Source organism: Eschrichtius robustus, chromosome 17 (genome assembly GCF_028021215.1).
Source record: "Eschrichtius robustus isolate mEscRob2 chromosome 17, mEscRob2.pri, whole genome shotgun sequence".
NCBI classification, from domain to species: domain Eukaryota; kingdom Metazoa; phylum Chordata; class Mammalia; order Artiodactyla; family Eschrichtiidae; genus Eschrichtius; species Eschrichtius robustus.
This window is the reverse complement of record NC_090840.1, coordinates 44,243,820-44,262,931: the sequence shown is the minus strand read 5'-3', so window position 1 is coordinate 44,262,931 and position 19,112 is coordinate 44,243,820. Positions and strand designations below refer to the sequence as shown.

General features: G+C 36.2%; 1 protein-coding gene and 1 pseudogene across 2 annotated transcripts in view; one reads left to right on the top strand and one right to left on the bottom strand.

Annotated features, from left to right (window-relative positions):
* Positions 1 to 4,244: 4,244 nt before the first annotated feature.
* Positions 4,245 to 19,112, bottom strand: part of TMEM67 (transmembrane protein 67) — a 41,177-nt gene continuing 26,309 nt past the window's right edge. The window contains exons 22-29 of one of the 2 annotated variants that reach the window (XM_068526007.1): positions 15,425 to 15,505; positions 14,819 to 14,935; positions 10,596 to 10,712; positions 10,385 to 10,489; positions 9,731 to 9,833; positions 6,438 to 6,580; positions 5,353 to 5,490; positions 4,245 to 4,850 (exon numbers count right to left, since the gene is read on the bottom strand). In XM_068526007.1, the coding sequence (XP_068382108.1) occupies positions 5,410 to 5,490; positions 6,438 to 6,580; positions 9,731 to 9,833; positions 10,385 to 10,489; positions 10,596 to 10,712; positions 14,819 to 14,935; positions 15,425 to 15,505 (747 nt within the window). In that variant the 3' untranslated portion in view covers positions 4,245 to 4,850; positions 5,353 to 5,409. Of the gene's footprint in view, positions 4,851 to 5,352; positions 5,491 to 5,891; positions 6,254 to 6,437; positions 6,581 to 9,730; positions 9,834 to 10,384; positions 10,490 to 10,595; positions 10,713 to 14,818; positions 14,936 to 15,424; positions 15,506 to 19,112 lie in introns of those variants that run through there. The other variant, XM_068526008.1, reaches the window with a different exon arrangement.
* LOC137751371 (signal peptidase complex subunit 1-like) lies at positions 16,975 to 17,287 on the top strand (annotated as a pseudogene).

Genomic DNA, 19,112 nt, shown 5'->3' with positions numbered 1-19,112 from the left:
TATTCTGGATGGAATGCTTTGTCAGATATATGTTTATAAATTTTTTCCCTCATATTGAAGTTTGTCTTTTCATTCTTATAATGCTGTTTTTTGATGAACAGAGTTCCTAATTTCAACATAAATTGAAAATTTACATTTACTGTAAATATGCATAATTGTAAATTTAATGTAAATAGTGAAGTCCAACTTACCAATGGTCGGTCTTTTCTGGGTCTTAAAACATCTTGGCCTACACCAATGTTATGAACATATTTTCCAATGTTATCTTCTAGAAGCTTTATCATTTAAACTTTCACATTTAGATCTACCATCTGCTGAAATTGATTTTTGTGTGTAACATTGGGGTAAAGATTCATTTTTTTCCCTTGTGATATTCAATTGAACATTGAGAAACCACCCTTTCCTCACTGCACTGCATGTCACCCTTGTCATAAATCAAGTGACTGTATACCTGTGGCTCTGCTTCTAGTCTCCCTCCCACTGGTCATTTGTTTATCCTTGGGCCACAGCCATGTATTTCTTTTGTAATAATAACTATAATAGAAGGAAAGTTACTTTTTAAATCCTACAGATTGCTTTTATTGGGCAGTTTGTCTACTGTTCTAGCACTCCCGGCAATGTGACAGTGTCTTAATACAGGCTCCCAGGGGACTAATCTGGGTCTTTCTTTCATAATTAAATATTCATGGGACTTACTACCACTACTACTACTACTATTACATAGCTAACATCTACATAGCATTTACTATGTGCCAGGCACTCTTCTAAGCACCGTACACACAATAACTCATTTAACCTTCCCAATAACTCTCTGAAATAGGTACTATTATCCCCTTTTACAGATGAGCAAGATACCCCAAATCACCCAGCTACTACGTGGTGGAGTCAGGACTTGAATACAGGCAGTGCGGCTCCAGAGTTTGTGTTCTCAGCCACTATCCTTTACTGCCTTACTGCCTCTCTTATAGGCAATGTATTTTCTTGTGAACCATGACATGCAGCCAGGCAGTCTCCTAGCCCATGGACCGTCAATTATACCAGAGCAATCTGACTGTGGAAGGTCCCCTCTTGCCCCTCTCTCCATTCACTTACTCTTCCGGGTACTGAGTATTCATTTGTAGGTAGGCTGGGAAACTTGGCTTGGTTAAACTCTCCATGCACTGTGGCTTGATGTAAAGGCCTTTAATGATATGGCTCCTGTTTTCCTTTCCAACCATCTCCCTCCAAAACCCCCAAATGTACTATCCTGTGTTTTTTTATGGGATAGTCAGTCATGTTCGGCCACAAGAGGAGACACAGTAGAGGCTCAGGAAAACAAAGTTTATTATACTCACAGGTCAGAAACAGGAGGCACCCCCGCCATGCAGAGCCACATGGGGAAGCACCAGTGTTGGTCAGGAGGCAAAGGGACAGGAGTGAGGGGAGAGCCTAGGCCATGGCCTTTATTAGTTTCTGCATTTCTGCAGGGAAGGCAAGGCAGGGCAGGGTAACAACTTAGGACTGGTTAGTTTGAATAATTACAGCAGGCCCTAAGCTATAGGAGTGGTCCCTGGTTGCCTGGTACCTGGTCCTGGGATGACTAAGGCAGAGGAATATCGTTTCCAGGGGGGTAAGGGCCAGATAGTGCAGGTATAGCTCTGGATTGGTGAGTTTGCATATCAGAGGCCTGCTTCTGTCTGGGTCCTTTGCTACCTCTAAGAATTGGCTAGTCCCAGCAGGGCAGTCTCTCCCCAGTCAGAAAAAAATTTTAAGATGTTAAAACATCATAATATACAGAATATTTTTAAAAAATATATAAACAATATATGTATTCTGTATTCAAATAATCTGTAGTAGCCAATGGCCATGTGCTTCATCTCAGAGCATATATTGTTCCTTGCTTTGATTGCACTTGTCTTGTTTATCTTTAAATCTTTTAGATCAAATACCACTCTGTCAGGTCAAAGCCCTGATGACCAGAGATGTGCAGTTACGAGCTTTCCCCACATCACACCCTAGTGGCTGTAGCACTTTTCAGATTGCTGTAATTATTGGTTAATATACCTGTTTCCTCTACTAATTGTCTTACCCTTCTGAGGGGCTCGGGAGTGGAAATGGGTAGAAATGTTGCTTGAATGAATGTATAAATGAATAAGCAAATGAAATAAACCCTCCCTTTCAGAGACAACATTCCACTCTCTACTCTTTTCTAATCTGTACCACAAACCACACCTACAACATGGGGTAACAGCTCCTTCTTGCCTCCTTTCACTAAAGGTCTGACATCTACCAAGGCCTCTTCCTTGTTGAGGCTGGGGTGACTGAGGCAGAAATAAGGTCCACGATTTTCATTGCTTAGTTACTGAAATCAGTAATCTCAGTTTTAATATCATAGAATTAATTTATTAGCAAGATAGAATATACATTTGAAGGCACATATTTCAAACTAAAATATTTTAAAATTCCAGTGTTCATAGTTTACTATTATAAGCCTTTTTTTTTTTTTTAAACATCTTTATTGAAGTATAATTGCCTTACAATGGTGTGTTAGCCTCTGCTTTACAACAAAGTGAATCAATTATACATATACAATATGTTCCCATTTCTCTTCCCTCTTGCATCTCCCTCCCTCCCACCCTCCCCATCCCACCCCTCTAGGTGGCCACAAAGCACCGAGCTGATCTCCCTGCGCTATGCGGCTGCTTCCCACTAGCTATCTATTTTACATTTGGTAGTGTATATATGTCCATGACACTCTCTCACCCTGTCACATCTCACCCCACCCCCTCCCCATATCGTCAAGTCCATTCTCTAGTAGGTCTGTGTCTTTATTCCCGTCTTGCCACTAGGTTCTTCATGGCCTTTTTTTTTTTTTTTTCCTTAGATTCCGTATATATGTGTTACCATACTGTATTTGTTTTTCTCTTTCTGACTTACTTCACTCTGTATGACAGACTCTAACTCCATCCACCTCATTACAAATACCTCCATTTCATTTCTTTTTATGGCTGAGTAATATTCCATTGTATATATGTGCCACATCTTCTTTATCCATTCATCTGTCGATGGACAGTTAGGTTGCTTCCATGTCCTGGTATAAGCCTATCTTAATGAATTAATCCTTACAACAAGTGGTAAGCAAAGGATATTATTTCCATTGTAAACATGTGGAATGAAGCTCAAAGATGCCAAACAACTTGGTGTAAAGTCACAAAGCTAGTAAGTGACAAAGGGCAAAATTCTAATTCAAATCCATGGCTTCTGTTACTAAATTTGGAGCATTTTCCCATTAAGCCACACTGCTCTTCAACTTACCTTTATTTCCTCACAGCTTTTATTGTCAATGTTTACTGACAACAAAAAGGTTCATGTTTCATGCTTGCAAGCACTGTGTTAATGGTCATTTTGAATGCTTCTCAATCTAGGAAAACAGCAGAGCCTTCTTAAAAGGCAGTTTGCTAGGGCAGCAGTATGAGAGAAGTAAGCGAGTATAAACATCTCATAATAGACAGACTGATCTGCAGAATCATTTCAAGGGCCTGTGCATTTCTAAGGATGATAGAAAGCACACAGCAGCTTGTAAAGAACCTCTAGGTGAACCTAGGGTCATTATGAAATGACCAAGAGATTTATCAAATGTTTCTATGTAATCCGTAAAATTAAGGATATAATATACAAAGTACAGTGGGTTGGTTTTACAGAAATAGACAAAATATTATGGGTCTAGTAGAAAATTAAGCACATGATCACAAAGTTTAAATCGTGGCAATATGAACACAAGAGTCAATAGTGTATGAAAACCTGTACACCCTTTTATGTATCTAACCAAAATAAAAATAATATTGTACAAAACTACTTTAAAATGATTTTTTAAATGTCTTTTCTCTGTCTTAATTTATCAGCAGGTGAGCCAACCGATCATATTTTTTGAAATTTCCACTTAAATATATTCACACGAATATTAACTTCTTTTATGTAGAATGAGAGTTGTATTTCTTTCATAAGCTTCTGAGTAGGTGGCTTTAAAAATCCATGCTGGTACATTTACTTATCTCTGAGGCTTTTAGAAAGGCATTTCTGTACTGTGACCCTTAAGAAACCGGAGTTTCAAATCCTCAACTTATTAGCCTCCCCTCTTCTCAGTCATCCTCAAGATTCAGAGAATGTAAAGGACTCAGCTTAGCAATGGCTGGGGACACCCGCCCCAATACTGTTGTATTCCTAAATGCTATTTCATAAAATACATATTAATAAAACAGGAAAGAGAAACACCAAATGTTTTATTCTATATTTTCAATTCAGTAATATAAACAATATTTACACAGCATTACATTTAAGTATTTACACAGTATTAACATAGAAGGCAGTAAGAAATGTTGCTTTGGGGGTTAATGACCATTATACTTGAAATAAGGTGACTTTCAGGTTCATGGTACACAATGAAAAGGATTATTAAAGAGCATATGAAGAAAAATAATATCATGGAAATTTATTAACTACATGGCTCAGGATTTACATTAATTATATTTTGGCTCCTCATTTTTTTTCCTTATTTAAAAAAAAAAATACTAGCCTACTAACTTATGAAGCCTAAGCTTACTTTCAATAAATCACCTTGTTAACGTAACTTAGAGTTTGTTATTTACAATCTTTAAACATAATTGAAGAGCAAAGCTTTGGGAGTGCTCTTACAATGTTAAGTAATGTATAAATGTATAAAAAACTATATTACAGCTCAATAATGTAAATGATATTAGAGATATAAACATACTTCATGGAAAGAGTATATTGACCTAATAATACAGGTATACAAAGGAATGACTACGTACCATTTCACGAGGTGCCTATTACTCCAATAGTGAATCAGTCCACTGCCAAACAGGGTGAACAATTAAAATGAGGCAAATTGATTCAGCCCATATACAATTTCAAATTTCTAAGTAAACTTGAAAGTATTTTCAACATTTATTTAACCATAAAATATGTAAAACAAAATACTGAATTGAAAACTAGGCTTGAACTTGGAATCAAAATTCTTTTTCAATGTGAGAAAATGTAGGCAAATCTAGTTCATAAAATAATCTACAGAGACAAATGATGGGGACTGTTTTGAATATCATTAAAAAAATGTTATGCTGAAAGCAACATTTAGATTTTTTTTTTTTGTCCCATTGTCAGAGCTATCTAGTCTATGAGCTGGTGAATTAAATACCATGCATAATAGGAAAATAATATTTTCCATTGTATCACACTACATGTTCACAAAGCAAGTTGTATATCTACAAGTTATAAAAATAAATCTTCTGTAGATTAAAAAACAAATAAAAATAGAATAATTTGTATTACAAGTTTTAAAAAATACAGCAAACTAACCTGATAATCATGACTTTTTTTTGCCATGATTATAATTGTCTTTATCTATTCAATAAATTAAATCAGAAATCTTTGATCCACCAATGTTTTGGATGCCAAATTCTTCTGTCCTACTGTATTACGAATAAATCTAAAAATCTGAAAAAAAGTAAAACAATTCAGAAGGAAAAATATATATATAAAGGAAATTAATTGTGCACATCAATTAAAATATCTAAATTAAACTAGCTCATTCTCTCAACTATTTATTTTCATGTATCAGACATCTGAATTCCATGGTGATACACAAAATTATTTCAAGACTATTATCATCTTTCATAATACTGAAGCAGTGTGCGTCCCTATTCAGAATATATTTTTATAAATTAATGATACAAATCCCCTTATGTTCACAGGAATATACTTTTAAATATTTGGCAAGACAAGTTTCCTCTAGCTCTAAAAGCTATGGAAACATCAATAGAACTGTGAGGAACAGAATTTGTTCATAATTCTAGATCTCTATCAAAAACTAATACATTATATCTTATTAACTCATACACTTCTTTGACATAGTGGGGAATATTTGGGTGATATGAATACTAACATTTCTAGAACAAATTTGGTTTTTCTTGAAGTCTCCATTTCAGGCTCCACACCCATCCACGCAATTGTTTTCTAATCCAAGCAGATAGGGGACGTGTGAGAGTTACAAGTTAAAGTGGCTGAGCCTAGAGCTAGATCTCAGAGCTTGCCTTTTTGTTACGGTAACATCTGGTGCAGAGGGTGAATGGGACTCTTAATTACTGCTCACTGTTGGCATCTAGGAGAGATGGGTAATTTAAATGTCTTCCTATTAGGTTCCTTTCACATTTGCTCAAGCAACTTATGCCTTCCCCGAGACCTCGGTACTTCATTGACCCTGAAGGAAAGTGTAGAATGAACCTGGTTGAAATGTTTTTCCTTTTTTTGGCAGGGCTAATCATATTCTAAATCTTTATAAATTCCTAGTGAGAGTATACATTGTTACTCTCTGCTATAAAAATAAATATCTACTTCTAACATATTTCTTTTAAATGAAACCCAGAAAAAATTCTTAAATTTACCTCTTGCTGTAGGTACGTAAGGAAGGATGCTAAAATAAAATCTTGGCAAGCCAAATCCACAACACAGAAGAACATCAGATCATAAATAAGCAGAGTGGCTTCATTTCCATAATACAGAACACTGCTGAAAGAATAACTTTCATCTATCAAAAAAAGCAATTTATATGACATAAATTAGAAATTTAAAAATAGAATAAACCTGTGATAAATTTCTGGTGATAAAACTTGGATATTTAAAAACAACTAGTTACTATAATACTTCATGGCTATTTTATGTCAATTATACCTGAATTTAAAAAAAGAAAAAAATACTTCATGGTTTACAAAAAATAAACAAAGGGTATTAAAATTTGCTAATCTAAAAGGTTAATCAAAGAACTCTGCTCATAAAAAGCAGTTTTAACATTTGCACCAAGGGTTGTAATTGCTAGTAGTTTACGTATACAGTCAATATCTTTCAATGATCAGGTAATGAATATCCTTTCTCTACTTGTTTATATAACTAAAGGCTAAAGAATCTTAGAAAGATTCTCTAAGATAGATTAAGTTTAAAAAGCAAAACACACTTTTCTGCACAGCAGAGAATTAACACAGCACTGTAAATCAACTATACTTCAATTAAAATAAATAAATAAATAAAAAGCAAAACAAAACCAGCAAGGACTAGAATAGTGTGCTATAATTTATGTCTCAAGTAGTCCCCTAAGGTTCTTCTCTGAGACTTCTTCTCTTCTCACTCCCCAAGTAAGGGTTCATCCTTTTTGGGATGTGAACACCCTTTTAAGATTCTGATGAAAGCTACAGACCCTTTCACGAGAGGAAGTGGGGGAAGTACACATATACGAATCTTGCACACAATTTCAGGGAGGTACAGAGAATCACTTCAGTGATTCAGCTGCCCATGGATACCCAGTTAGGAACTCTTGTTTTATACAAGAGGACATCTGGCTTGCTGCTAACATTCTTTTTTGATCAGGGCGTTAGTTATAGGAATATATTCAGTTTGTGTGAAAATTCACTGGCCGTTAAGCTATATCCTTACAAGATATGCACTTCTGTACATATAGTTGTATACATATTTAAAAAAAATAAACAAGCCAGCAATATACACTCTTCATGGGTGACCTTTCACTGCCATTGCTCCAGCAATGACCTCATTTGATGAGACTCCCCAGCTTATTGTGTGCCTTTACTTTCTCCTAAGATCCAGTCCCCCACTTGGCTTACTGGACATCTCTTCCTAGATGTCCCAAAGGTACCTCAAGACACAACATATTCAAAACCAAATTCATCCTCTTTCCTTCAAAACCTGGTCCTCCATCTGCACTCCCTGTCTCAGTGAAGGGTGGCACCACCAACAATCACCTAGTCACACAAGCTGGAAATCCGGATGATTTTTGACTACTCTTTCTCTCCTACCTTCTTTTCCTTAACATCTCTGGCAATCTTTTCTTCTTTATCCTCATCACTACTGCCTTAGCTCATATTCTCCTAATTTCCCAATAGAGATGAAGAAGTTGTTGATGATGATTGTATTATTATTATTATTAGAAATGGTAACAACATCATTTTTCTGAGCGCCTACCCATACCAGGTTCTTTACACAATGATTACACATGTATAAACGCAACAACCTTTAGAAGGTTATACTTAATTTTATAGAGAGGGCATTAAAGTTCAGAAAGGGTAAACAACTTTCTCAGGTGCACAAAACTAGTAGTCAGATCTTGAACCCAAGACCAGAAAACTTTGAAAGCTATATTCTTAATGACTAAGTTATATTGTTATAGTCTTACATCTGTTTAACCCAACCTATTCACTACTGCCAGAATAATTCTTCCAATTTATAAATCAGATATGCTGAAGGCTTTCTGATGACATCCATGTTCATTAGCAGTGGTTTCCAAATTGTTCTGATCATGTATCCTTATCAGAATAAAATGCTGAGCATGCATCCCATAATAGGCGTAGTTTATTAATTACTACTACATATAATTTTTCCAAAATATAAATTAAGAATGATGGAATTGCAAATATACAAATAGACTTTTTAATATTTTCTTCTCACACCTCCATGGATCAACCTGCACACACCTTGTAGGACAAAAATTGTTTTAAAAATGTTTTTGGAAACAAGTGCTCTATAGGATAAAGCAAAACTCCTTAGGGTGTCAGACAAGGCCTTTGGGATTCAGTCTCTGCCCTGTTTATCGTTCATGCACTCTCTCTCACTGACCCACTTCATTCGAGGCTTCAATCATAAAGTTCCTAAGTGTATAACGCCCTTTGCCCCTTCTGCACAAATGTCTTCACCTCTCTTACCTGGACCCTCCTGTTTGACAACACCAACTTAATTTTTAAGACCCAGTTCAAACTTCACCATGTTGCCTCTCTGGCTTCATCCTGTATCTAGTTAGATTTTCTACTTTCCTTTCTGCACCCAGTGCAACCTGTGTCTGCACAGACTTCTATCCCAGCATCACTCCACTCACCCATCACATGCCTACTTTCCACAGTCTACTAAACAAGATGCCCAAGGGAGGGACCATTAGTCTGTGTATCCCAGGACTGACACAATATGTGACACTCAATAACACAAGGGTAAGTGATATCTAGGTCAGGACACTGGTTATACCATTTCCATTCTTCCCAAGCCACACAAGAGGTTATCAGTCACATTGACAGTGACATATATACTTCCTTTTTAATGATAAAAAAACATGTTTAGTCACTATTCCTGTCACACAGATATGTGCAATTTTTAAGAAGCTGGATAAAATGAAAAATTAAATGTTAAAGATAAGTCATGAACATTATTCTTCTTTAAGTGTTTCATAAGTGTGCCACTGAATGAACAGTCCAATAAAATCTGAACTTTATGTATTTGTTTTACTATCTCTTCCATGTCTACCACTGATTTTGTTTTGTTTTGTTTTGGCCGTGCCGTGTGGCATGTGGGATCTTAGTTCCTTGAACCAGGGATCGAACCCGTGCCCCTTGCATTGGGAGTGTGGAGTCTTAACCACTGGACCATCAGGGAAGTCTTGTTTGATTTTGAAATTCAGCTTTTTTTTACTTTCTTGCAGAATAATTATCTTTTATATATTTGTTTCTTGCTATTGATACATGACATAATAAAACGGGACACAGAAAACTACTATAATTCCTTGAAGTTAACTAAGTTCATTATGTTTCCTATATAAAAGTATAAAATCAAAAGACAGGAACTACAAGCATGTTTTTTCAAACTTGGAAAATAATAATCAAGTTCAGCAAAGGCATTTGAAGGATACCATTGTAAAAGATGCTTTTTTCCATTGGTTCCATGAATTCCATTCCAAGAATTCTTTCAAGAAGCAATTTATCTTTTATAAAGTAGTCCATTTCCTTATGAACCTAATATAAAAAACGAGAGCCATTTCAAAAATAGCAGTGAAATGAATGCTTCCCAATTTTTGTAAAATCAGAAGGAGAGAAAGAAAAATGAATAGGACACAAAGAAAATCTGTTCTTCAAAGACAATTTACTACGCTGGACTTTATAACAAAATTCTCTTCACGAATGTTTTAAATTTTAAATGCTATTAGTAGTACTTAGGACTAGATATACTGAAAATCAATTTATAACAAGATTTTTAGGAATACAATCATAGCATATTTCTACAATAAATAATTGATAATATTTGTTAAGTAACAAAATTCCAGTACAGACATATTTTAAGGTAATCATCATGCTGATAGACATGTAAAAATCTTTTCTTTTACATAACTTAACTCCATCCCTAAGCCACAGTATTAGTTTTTACAGCAAAAACAAACAAACAAACAAACAACCCCACAAGGCGTAAGTCCATTGACTTCGTTGACTGAAGAAATAATTGACACTCCTCGTTAACTTTTTAAAAATTGCATTTTGATTCTAGCTTAAAAATAAATGATGATACATACATGATCGATGAAAGAGCCAAGAAATTTATTCATAGTATGATATGCTTTTATACTCTGCTCAAAAGTACTTCCTGATGAACTCAATAGTCTAGCAGGGCCATTTTTCTAATGTGAAAAAGAGACAAGGATAAATGCAACATGCCTTACATCCTTGGTATCTAAATAACATGAAATACTGACAAAATATATGTGAATTGTACTTTATACAAACCCTTGTTAGTGTCTCATGAATTCTGTCATACTGTTGTCTCATCTGGCTAGAAATAGCAATTTGAAAAGTTTGACCATCTGTATTGGGTATCAAACCTCTTTGGCTACACAAATTTTCCTGAAAAGTTAAAAAATTTAAATTAAGATCAAGACTATGAAAATTTTGCCTATCTTAAAAAGAAAATACAATATTTAACATTACAAGATTTGGAAGCCAACTGAAATTGTACTGAACTATTATATTTGAGACAAAGAGATTCTAACAGTATCCAAGGTTCCCACTCCCCTCTAGGTTTTACTAATTTCTATTTCGTCATACTTCCTTGCAGGTGCTATATCATCTCCTTTACTCTGCCCTACTTAAAAAAAAGTCTCATACTAAGTTCACTGTATATTGATATTCTTAGCTTTCTTTATAATTAATTTATTGTTCTTTAATAAATGACAAAAAGTCTAGTCTTAGAATTAACTACTTTTGTAAATGGTTTTTTTGTTTTCTAAACACTTTAATATGCTTCCTTAATTAATTCCAATAAAAAAGGTAGTGATACATGACCCAATGGTTAATGTTATAGACCAGATATCTATTTCAAGTCTCTTTGACACTACTTGAATCCTGAGAACCATATGCCTGTAACATTTTGCCCTACCCCCGACCTAGCCAATTCTCATAGATGCTTTAGGGTTCAGCATAAGTATTCTTGCCTCCATTCTCGACTTCATTTGCTTACTCTGGAGCTTAACATTCTCCTCCTTTATCTAAACCTAAGCTGTAAACATAATATAACACCTGGTTTTCTACTGACTTAAAGGCAGTCTATGTGTAGTGAATTTCTCTATTTAAAAAAAAAATTTTTTTTTCCTGATTAGAAAAGCACATGCTGCTACAGATAATTTATAAAATATGGAGAAATACAAAAAAAGAAAAAAAATCACCTACAACCTGAACACCAAGAGATACAGGTATTTTAAGGTATTTCATTTCCACTTGTTGTCTAGGCATATACATATAGATGGCATAAAATTGGGATCATACTGATTTCTTTTTCACTTAACATTGTATCCTCAGCAACTCTCCATGTCATTAAATGTTCTATAAAACATGATTTTTGGGGGCTTCCCTGGTGGCGCAGTGGTTGAGAATCTGCCTGCCAATGCAGGGGACATGGGTTCGAGCCCTGGTCTGGGAAGATCCCACATGCCGCGGAGCAACTAGGCCCGTGAGCCACAACTACTGAGCCTGCGCGTCTGGAGCCTGTGCTCCGCAGCAACAGAGGCCGCGATAGCGAGAGGCCCGCGCACCGCGATGAAGAGTGGCCCCCGCTCGCCGCAACTAGAGAAAGCCCTCGCACAGAAACGAAGACCCAACACAGCCAAAAATAAAAATAAATAAATAAATAAATTTATAAAAAAAAACAACATGATTTTTAATGTTTACCTAGGGTTTCACTGTATAGGTAAACCAATTTACTTAATATTCTCTCATTTTTACATATTTTTTGCCCTTATAAATAACCCCTGTGATGAAGATCCTGAACCTAAGTAGTTATTCACATTGCTAATTATTTCCTTGAGTTAGATTAATAGAATCAGTAAGTCAAAGATAATGAACTCTTTATTTTTTTTATTTTTGGCTGCATCAGGTCTTAGTTGCGGCGCGCCGGCTCTTCCTTGTGGTGCGTGGGCTTCTCTCCTGTTGTGGCATGCGGGCTTTTCTCTAGTTGTGGCATGCAGGTTTTTCCTCTCTCTCACTGTGGTGCGTGGGCTCCAGAGCACATGGGCTCTGTAGTTTGCGGCGTGCGGGCTCTAGCTGAGGCACACAAGCTCAGTAGTTGTGGTACGTGGGCCCAGCTGTCCCACGGCATGTGGGATCCTAGTTCCCTGACCAGGGATTGAACCCGCGTCCCCTGACCAGGGATTGAACCCGCGTCCCCTGCACTGTAAGGCGGATTCTGTACCACTGGACCACCAGGGAAGTCCCAAAGATAATGAATTCTTAAAAAGCTCTTGTCAAATGCTTTCAGGCAGGTTTGTAAAAATGTATTCTGAGACCAGTGCCCATTTCACCCTGTCCTTGATGCTACTAGCTATTAGCTTTTTTAAAAAAGTTTGGTAATTTGAAGAAAGTAAAAATGTTATTTTTACATTCATTTCTTTTATGATTTATGAGTTGGATATTTTTTAGAGGTTTATTAGTCTCTTTCTGTTTATTTACATATTTTAAAAAATCTTTTTGTCATTTTTCCATGGGAGTTTTTTGTTTTGTTTTGTTTTGTTTTTCTTTTTTGGCCACGCTCTGCGGCATGCAGGATCTCAGTTCCCCAACCAGGGATTGAACCTGTGTCCCCTGCAGTGGAAGCGTGGAGTCTTAACCACTGGACCACCAGGGAAGTCCCTCCATTGAGGTTTTAACTTAGTTTGCTTACTGATTTATATGACTTTCAATAGTTATCAATATGGGGCTTCCCTGGTGGCACAGTGGTTGGGAATCCGCCTGCCAATGCAGGGGACACGGGTTCGAGCCCTGGTCCTGGAAGATCCCACATGCCACGGAGCAGCTGGGCCCGTGAGCCACAATTACTGAGCCTGCGCGTCTGGAGCCTGTGCTCTGCGATGGGAGAGGCCGCGATAGTGAGAGGCCCGCGCACTGCGATGAAGAGTGGCCCCCACTTGCCACAACTGGAGAAAGCCCTCGCACAGAAACGAAGAACCAACACAGCCATAAATAAATAAATAAAATTTAAAAAAAAATAGTTATCAATATGTTTGTCATATTTACTATGAGAATTTTACCCCATGTCTTTTATTAATATAATTGTTGTCTACACAAATGTTCTACATTAATAAAGTAAAATCAACAAATGTTACTTTTTGGATGCTTTCTGTATTTTATGCTTAGATTATCATCTCCCAATCTGAAATATTCTTTTCTAGGTTTTCATAGTTTCATTTTTAAATTTAACCTTTCAGTCCAGGTATAATTTCTAATAGTTAACCAACTGATTCAGTTCAATGTATTAAATAAATTGTTCTTCTCTGAGATGTTGTTATCATCTATTAAGTTCTTGCAAGTCACAGGTATAGTCCCTTAATCAATAAATCCTCTTGGTTTTTCCTCTTAAGTACATATTTTTCTTTTAAATTTTCTTATGGAAGTTTTCTAATATACATAGTAGAGAGAACAGTAAACCATCCATCACCCAACTTCAACAATTACCAACATTTTACCAATTTTCATCTATCCTCCCAACTTTTTTCTTTTAAAGCAAACCCCAGATACCATGTTATTTCATCTGCAAATACTTCTGTATGTATCTCTAACCAATAAGACCCTGAAAAAAAATGCCATTTTCACACCTAATAAAATTAATCTTTCCTTAATATAATTTAATATTTAGTCTATTAAATCTCCAAGATTTTTCCCAAAGATTTTTTTATAGTTGGTTTGTTTGAATCAGGATCCAATCAAAGTCTACACATTATATTTGATTGCTTTTTTCTTAAATTTCTCTTATATCTAACAGTCTTCTTCCACCACCACCACCACCACCACCTCTCCTTTTCTTTTCATGCCTTTGATTTGTTGGAGACACTGGGTCGTTTGTCTTGTGAGACATCCTAACATTTTGCATCTGGCTAACTGCTTCCTGTGGTATTATTCTGTCTCTATCCCCTCTATTTCCTGTAAACTGGAGGTTAGATCTAGAGGCTTGATTACATTCAGGTTCAATTTTCTTAGGCAAGAATACTTCATGGGTGATATTATGTACTTCCTTACTGCATCATAAGAGGAAGTGCATAATGTCAGTTTTCCTAATTTTTACTTGTAGTAAGGTTGAGCCAGTGTGTTCAGATTATATCAACCTGATTCCTCATTATAAAGTTCCCTGTCATCCTTCACTTAATTGTTTTAGCATCCATTGATGATTGTAGCCTATAGGCATTAATCCATTAGTAATTACAAAATGGTGATTTTCTAACTTAGAATTCCTTTTACTTTCTTCCAACAGGAAGATCTTTCCCTCATGAATTATTTGGTTACTTTGAAAGAACTGTAGGATGGAATTTGATTCATTCCCTTTCAGTGTTGAGGGTAATGAGTTGGTATCCTAGCAACTTTCAAAAGTAATCAATGAGGATTTTTAAAAAGATTACTACAAATCCCAGATTAAGAGGATCCATCTCTCAACTTAAACAACAAAAAGATATAAAATACATTCATACCGCTTCTCTTTTAAGATTCATATTCATTTCTTCCATATTAGTATCGGCATGCCCATGTACTGATCTACCATGAATGTAATAACCAAAACATCTGTGGGATAACAGAAACACTGATATCTATCAAAAGAGAAGAAGAAGCAGTTAGCAGCTCATCTGCAAAACAATAAAAATTAAGTTCTTCTTAAAATTGCTTCCTTTCTCTCAAAATAATGAGGGTTGAATTCTTGGAAAACATATAAAGAGAATAATAAGATAATAAAGGATAATGAGGTTATTTTAAAAAGTAGATGCAAAAGAGACTGGAGACATTCCCAAGAAAGGAAGAAACAGGGTTGATATATGAAAACTTTTCAGGGACTTCAGGCTGAGTCAACTGTTTGGTGGCATAAGCAACTCATAATTAAGAAACTGCAAAGAAAGAAGGAAAAATTAAGACAGTAAATATTAACTTGTAGCTTGTTATAACCATCTCTGGAATTAACCACCAGTGGAAATCAGACTAAAAATACAATCATAGCAAATCACTTTTAAAGCCTCTTATAGTGTACTCATGACCTTTAAAAAGGAAAAAATAACAGTTGCGAGATAAAGTCAGAAAGTACTTACGTTGCTCATACAGCACAAGTCAACAAACTGTCGAATTTTATCTTCTATAAATCTCTCATAAAAGACAGCAAAGAACACAATCTGAAACATTAAGCCAAGTTCATGTTTATTAGATTTTAGGATTTAATTTTCTTTTATAGTCACAGTATAGTGTCATAAGAAAAAAGAAGTTCCAACCAAGAACATAGTGGCCAATAACAATTCCTGTGGGATAAAATCCTACTTATCATTTCTGATTCTTCTGTCAAAGGAAGGGTGCTTTGGAATTGTGTTAAGATTCACTGAGGGAGCTTATTTTGAATTTAAAAAACTTTTCTGTGTCATTAAAATAAGACAGGACAAACACAGGGGGAGGAAGTAAGGGGCTTTAAAAGCTTTAGGATAAACCAATGCATTAATGGCCAGATTTAGGTCTGGTTCTGCAATTCTGCTCATCTCCTAAATTCAAAAAGCCACTAGAAAAATTGCTGTGTTTCAAATTAATCTTTTCTGATAGAGTAGCACATAAAAAGCATGTCAAGTATTCTGTTTCAACTACAGATAATGTGTTAAACATTCAAATGGAATGGTTTCAAGTATCTTCTTAGATAGATTTAATAACAATACTACAAAGGGAAGTTTTATAAATCAAAAGAGAAAAGTTTACATTGTAGGCCTTCTTAGATACACTTCAGAGAAAGATAACATTTCCTAACCACCCAATTCAAAGCTGTCACCTGCTGTCGCATTCCTAACTTCCACTCCCCTTACCTCCCCCTCTACTCACTATCTCATCTCCCTGCTGATGCCCTTCACAGCACTTGTCACAACTGTGACTTGTTCTTGTTACAGCGTATCTCTGAGCTCAGCACAGTGCCTTGCACATAAAATGTACTCAGATATGTAAATGAATATAGCAGGTGAATACTGAAAAGACTTTCCTAAATACTCTATGTACACATTTTAAAACTCCTTTAAATGACATGAAAAACAGTAACATTCAAAGTTTAAAAACTAAAAGATGCCACTTAAAAATTGAAGAAGCTGGGTTTGGGGAAATATAAGGAGTGAACAATAAAGCCTAATATTATGAGAATCAAGAAGAGTTTGTATAGACAAATTTATGGAACTGTAATAGGCTAAAGGAACTTTTATGGATATTTTAGGAATAAACACTGATAGTTTGAGAATGTGACCATGGAGAGAAATACTTTCCTATCAAATGACAGCAGAATGGGAAACAAAGAACGAGGTTAGACGGTAGTGCCCAAGACAGCTAGTTGCTGCCCGAACAATCCTTCCCCTTCCCCTTAGTGACAGAACCCTTCTTTTGAGTGGGCACACTGCTGCCCAGCTGACAGTGCAGTGAAGTGTGGCCAGGTGACCAAGTTCTGACCAAGGAGATGTCAAAGACACTTCTGAAAGGGCTCTCAAAGAGGAGAGGGTGAGCGTACACTGCACTCCCCCGATCGGCAGGCCCACCAATCTGCACACAGGACCAGACCCCGGTGGCCCCTATGGTCCTTGAGTTGGGGCTGCCCTTGCCCCACTGCCCGCCTCCTCATCCAGTCATGCTGGAGCATCTGAGCTCACTGCCCACACAGGTGGATTACAAGGGCCAGAAGCTAGCTGAACAGGGGTTTCAGGGAATTATTCTTTTCTGCAATACTTGGATTTATCTATGGGTACGTGGCTGAACAGTCTGGGTGCACTACATAGTTATGGCAGGATTTGCTTTTTCGTGTTTGCTGACATTTTCCTTCGTGGCCCATTTATCACTGACACCCTCTCAAGTGGTTCGAGACTTGCTCTGTTTGAGACTCCGGCACACAAGACAAGAAACCAGGGGAAAGAAAAATTAAGAGGCATGCTAAAAACAACTGATAGGGGTTTTCATGATTCAGCTTTACTACTTTACCTGCTTGTGTTTCATGTGAAATGAGCTAAATTGTTTTCATAACTAAAACGTGAGCTAAAAACCACCTATGCTCAGCTATATATAAATTTTTCTCTTTATATTTTACTTCTCAGTTGGGTTTTGATTTATAAAACTTTTAGACTTTCTCTTAATAATCTTCCTCAGAAATACAGAACAGAAAACAGCACAAGTATGCAAACTTTCTTGCAGGTCTACAAAATAAGGAAGAATAAATGCCTCATAAATGATAATACAATTTAACTATTACAGTTTCATAATTCATTATGAGTAGTTAAGCTGTTTTAATGTTTTCAGTTAAAACTCATAGTGAAAAAAAAAAGAGGAAAGGGTGAGGTCTTCTCCCCTGGCTCACCCCTGCAGCTCCATCAGCCATCACGGACTGCGAGGTGACCTTAGAGGTGAAGTCCTGAGGGGCAGAGCAGAACAACAGGCATCTGGGCCTGACAGCAGCCACCCTGATGGCCCTGCATTGCCGACCTCTGCTCTTCTTTCTCACGGGAGACAGAAAAGTCACTTTTATTTCAGCCACTGCTATTTGGGGTTTCTGTATTGTTGTACTCAACCAATATGAAAAGCTTCAGATGGTATTCCCTTAAATTCTCTACACCCAGATAAATCTGATCTATTCACAAAAACTTATATTGGTATATGTAAAAATAAATATTTTCTTACTATTATACTGATGATAAACATCAAACCCCATAATACGGTTGACAGACAGTAACTAGACTTATCATGGTGATCATTTTGAAATGTATAGAAATATCAAATCACTATGCTGTGTACCAGGAACTAACATAGTGTTGTAGGTTAATTATACCTCAAAAACAAACAGACAAATGAACAAACTCTTAGAAGAAGAGATGAGATTTCTGGTTACCAGAGGTGGGGGCTGGAGGGGGAAGTGGGGGGAAGTGGATAAAGACAGTCAAAAGGTACAAACTTCTAGTTATAAGATAAATAAGTACTAAGGATGGAATGTGCAACATGATAAATATAATTAACCCTGTTTTAGGTTATACATAAAAGTTAAGAGAATAAATCCTAAGAGTTCTCATCACAAGGGAAAAATATTTTTCTTTCTATTTCTTTAATTTTGTATCTATAAGAGATGCTGGATGTTCCCTAAACTTACTGTGGTCATCATTTCATGATGTGTGTAAGTCAGATCACTATGCTGTACACCTTAAACTTCTACAGTGTTGTATGTCAGTTATATCTCAATAAAGCTGGAAGGGAAAAAAATCAAACCCCATATTCTTTTAATCGAATTTTATTTCAAATCCTAATTTCTGTTTCTCTTCCTTTTCCGATGGTCAAACTATCCCTCACTAGCTCTATCCTATAGCTTCAAGTTTGAACAAGTCTCACCAACTTAAAATAAATGGAAATTTAAAGAGTCTATTCTTAAGTTATGGAATGACACCTGGGTCCAATTCTGTAGAAATTTTGGGATTTCAATCCCAAAGACCTTTTAAAATAAGCTTTTTAGGCAAATATTTGCTCTCCAGTTTATAGGAAGTTCAACCTATTCTTTCTAGAGGTCCCACCTTCATTTGCTTACTTAAAAGTTAAAGAGATCTTAATCAAACAGAAAGTCTTTTTCCACTCATGGGAGTGTCTGTAAGCAAGAGAAAGAAATGCAGAGATCAGAGTTAAGCGCTGTAGCTGCTGCTTCTTTCTTTCTTTTCTTCCTTTCGTTCTTTTTTTTAAAGCTTTAAGAAGATAAGGGAAGTAAACATAGAAAAGATCCTCTGCTAGAGCCCTGGG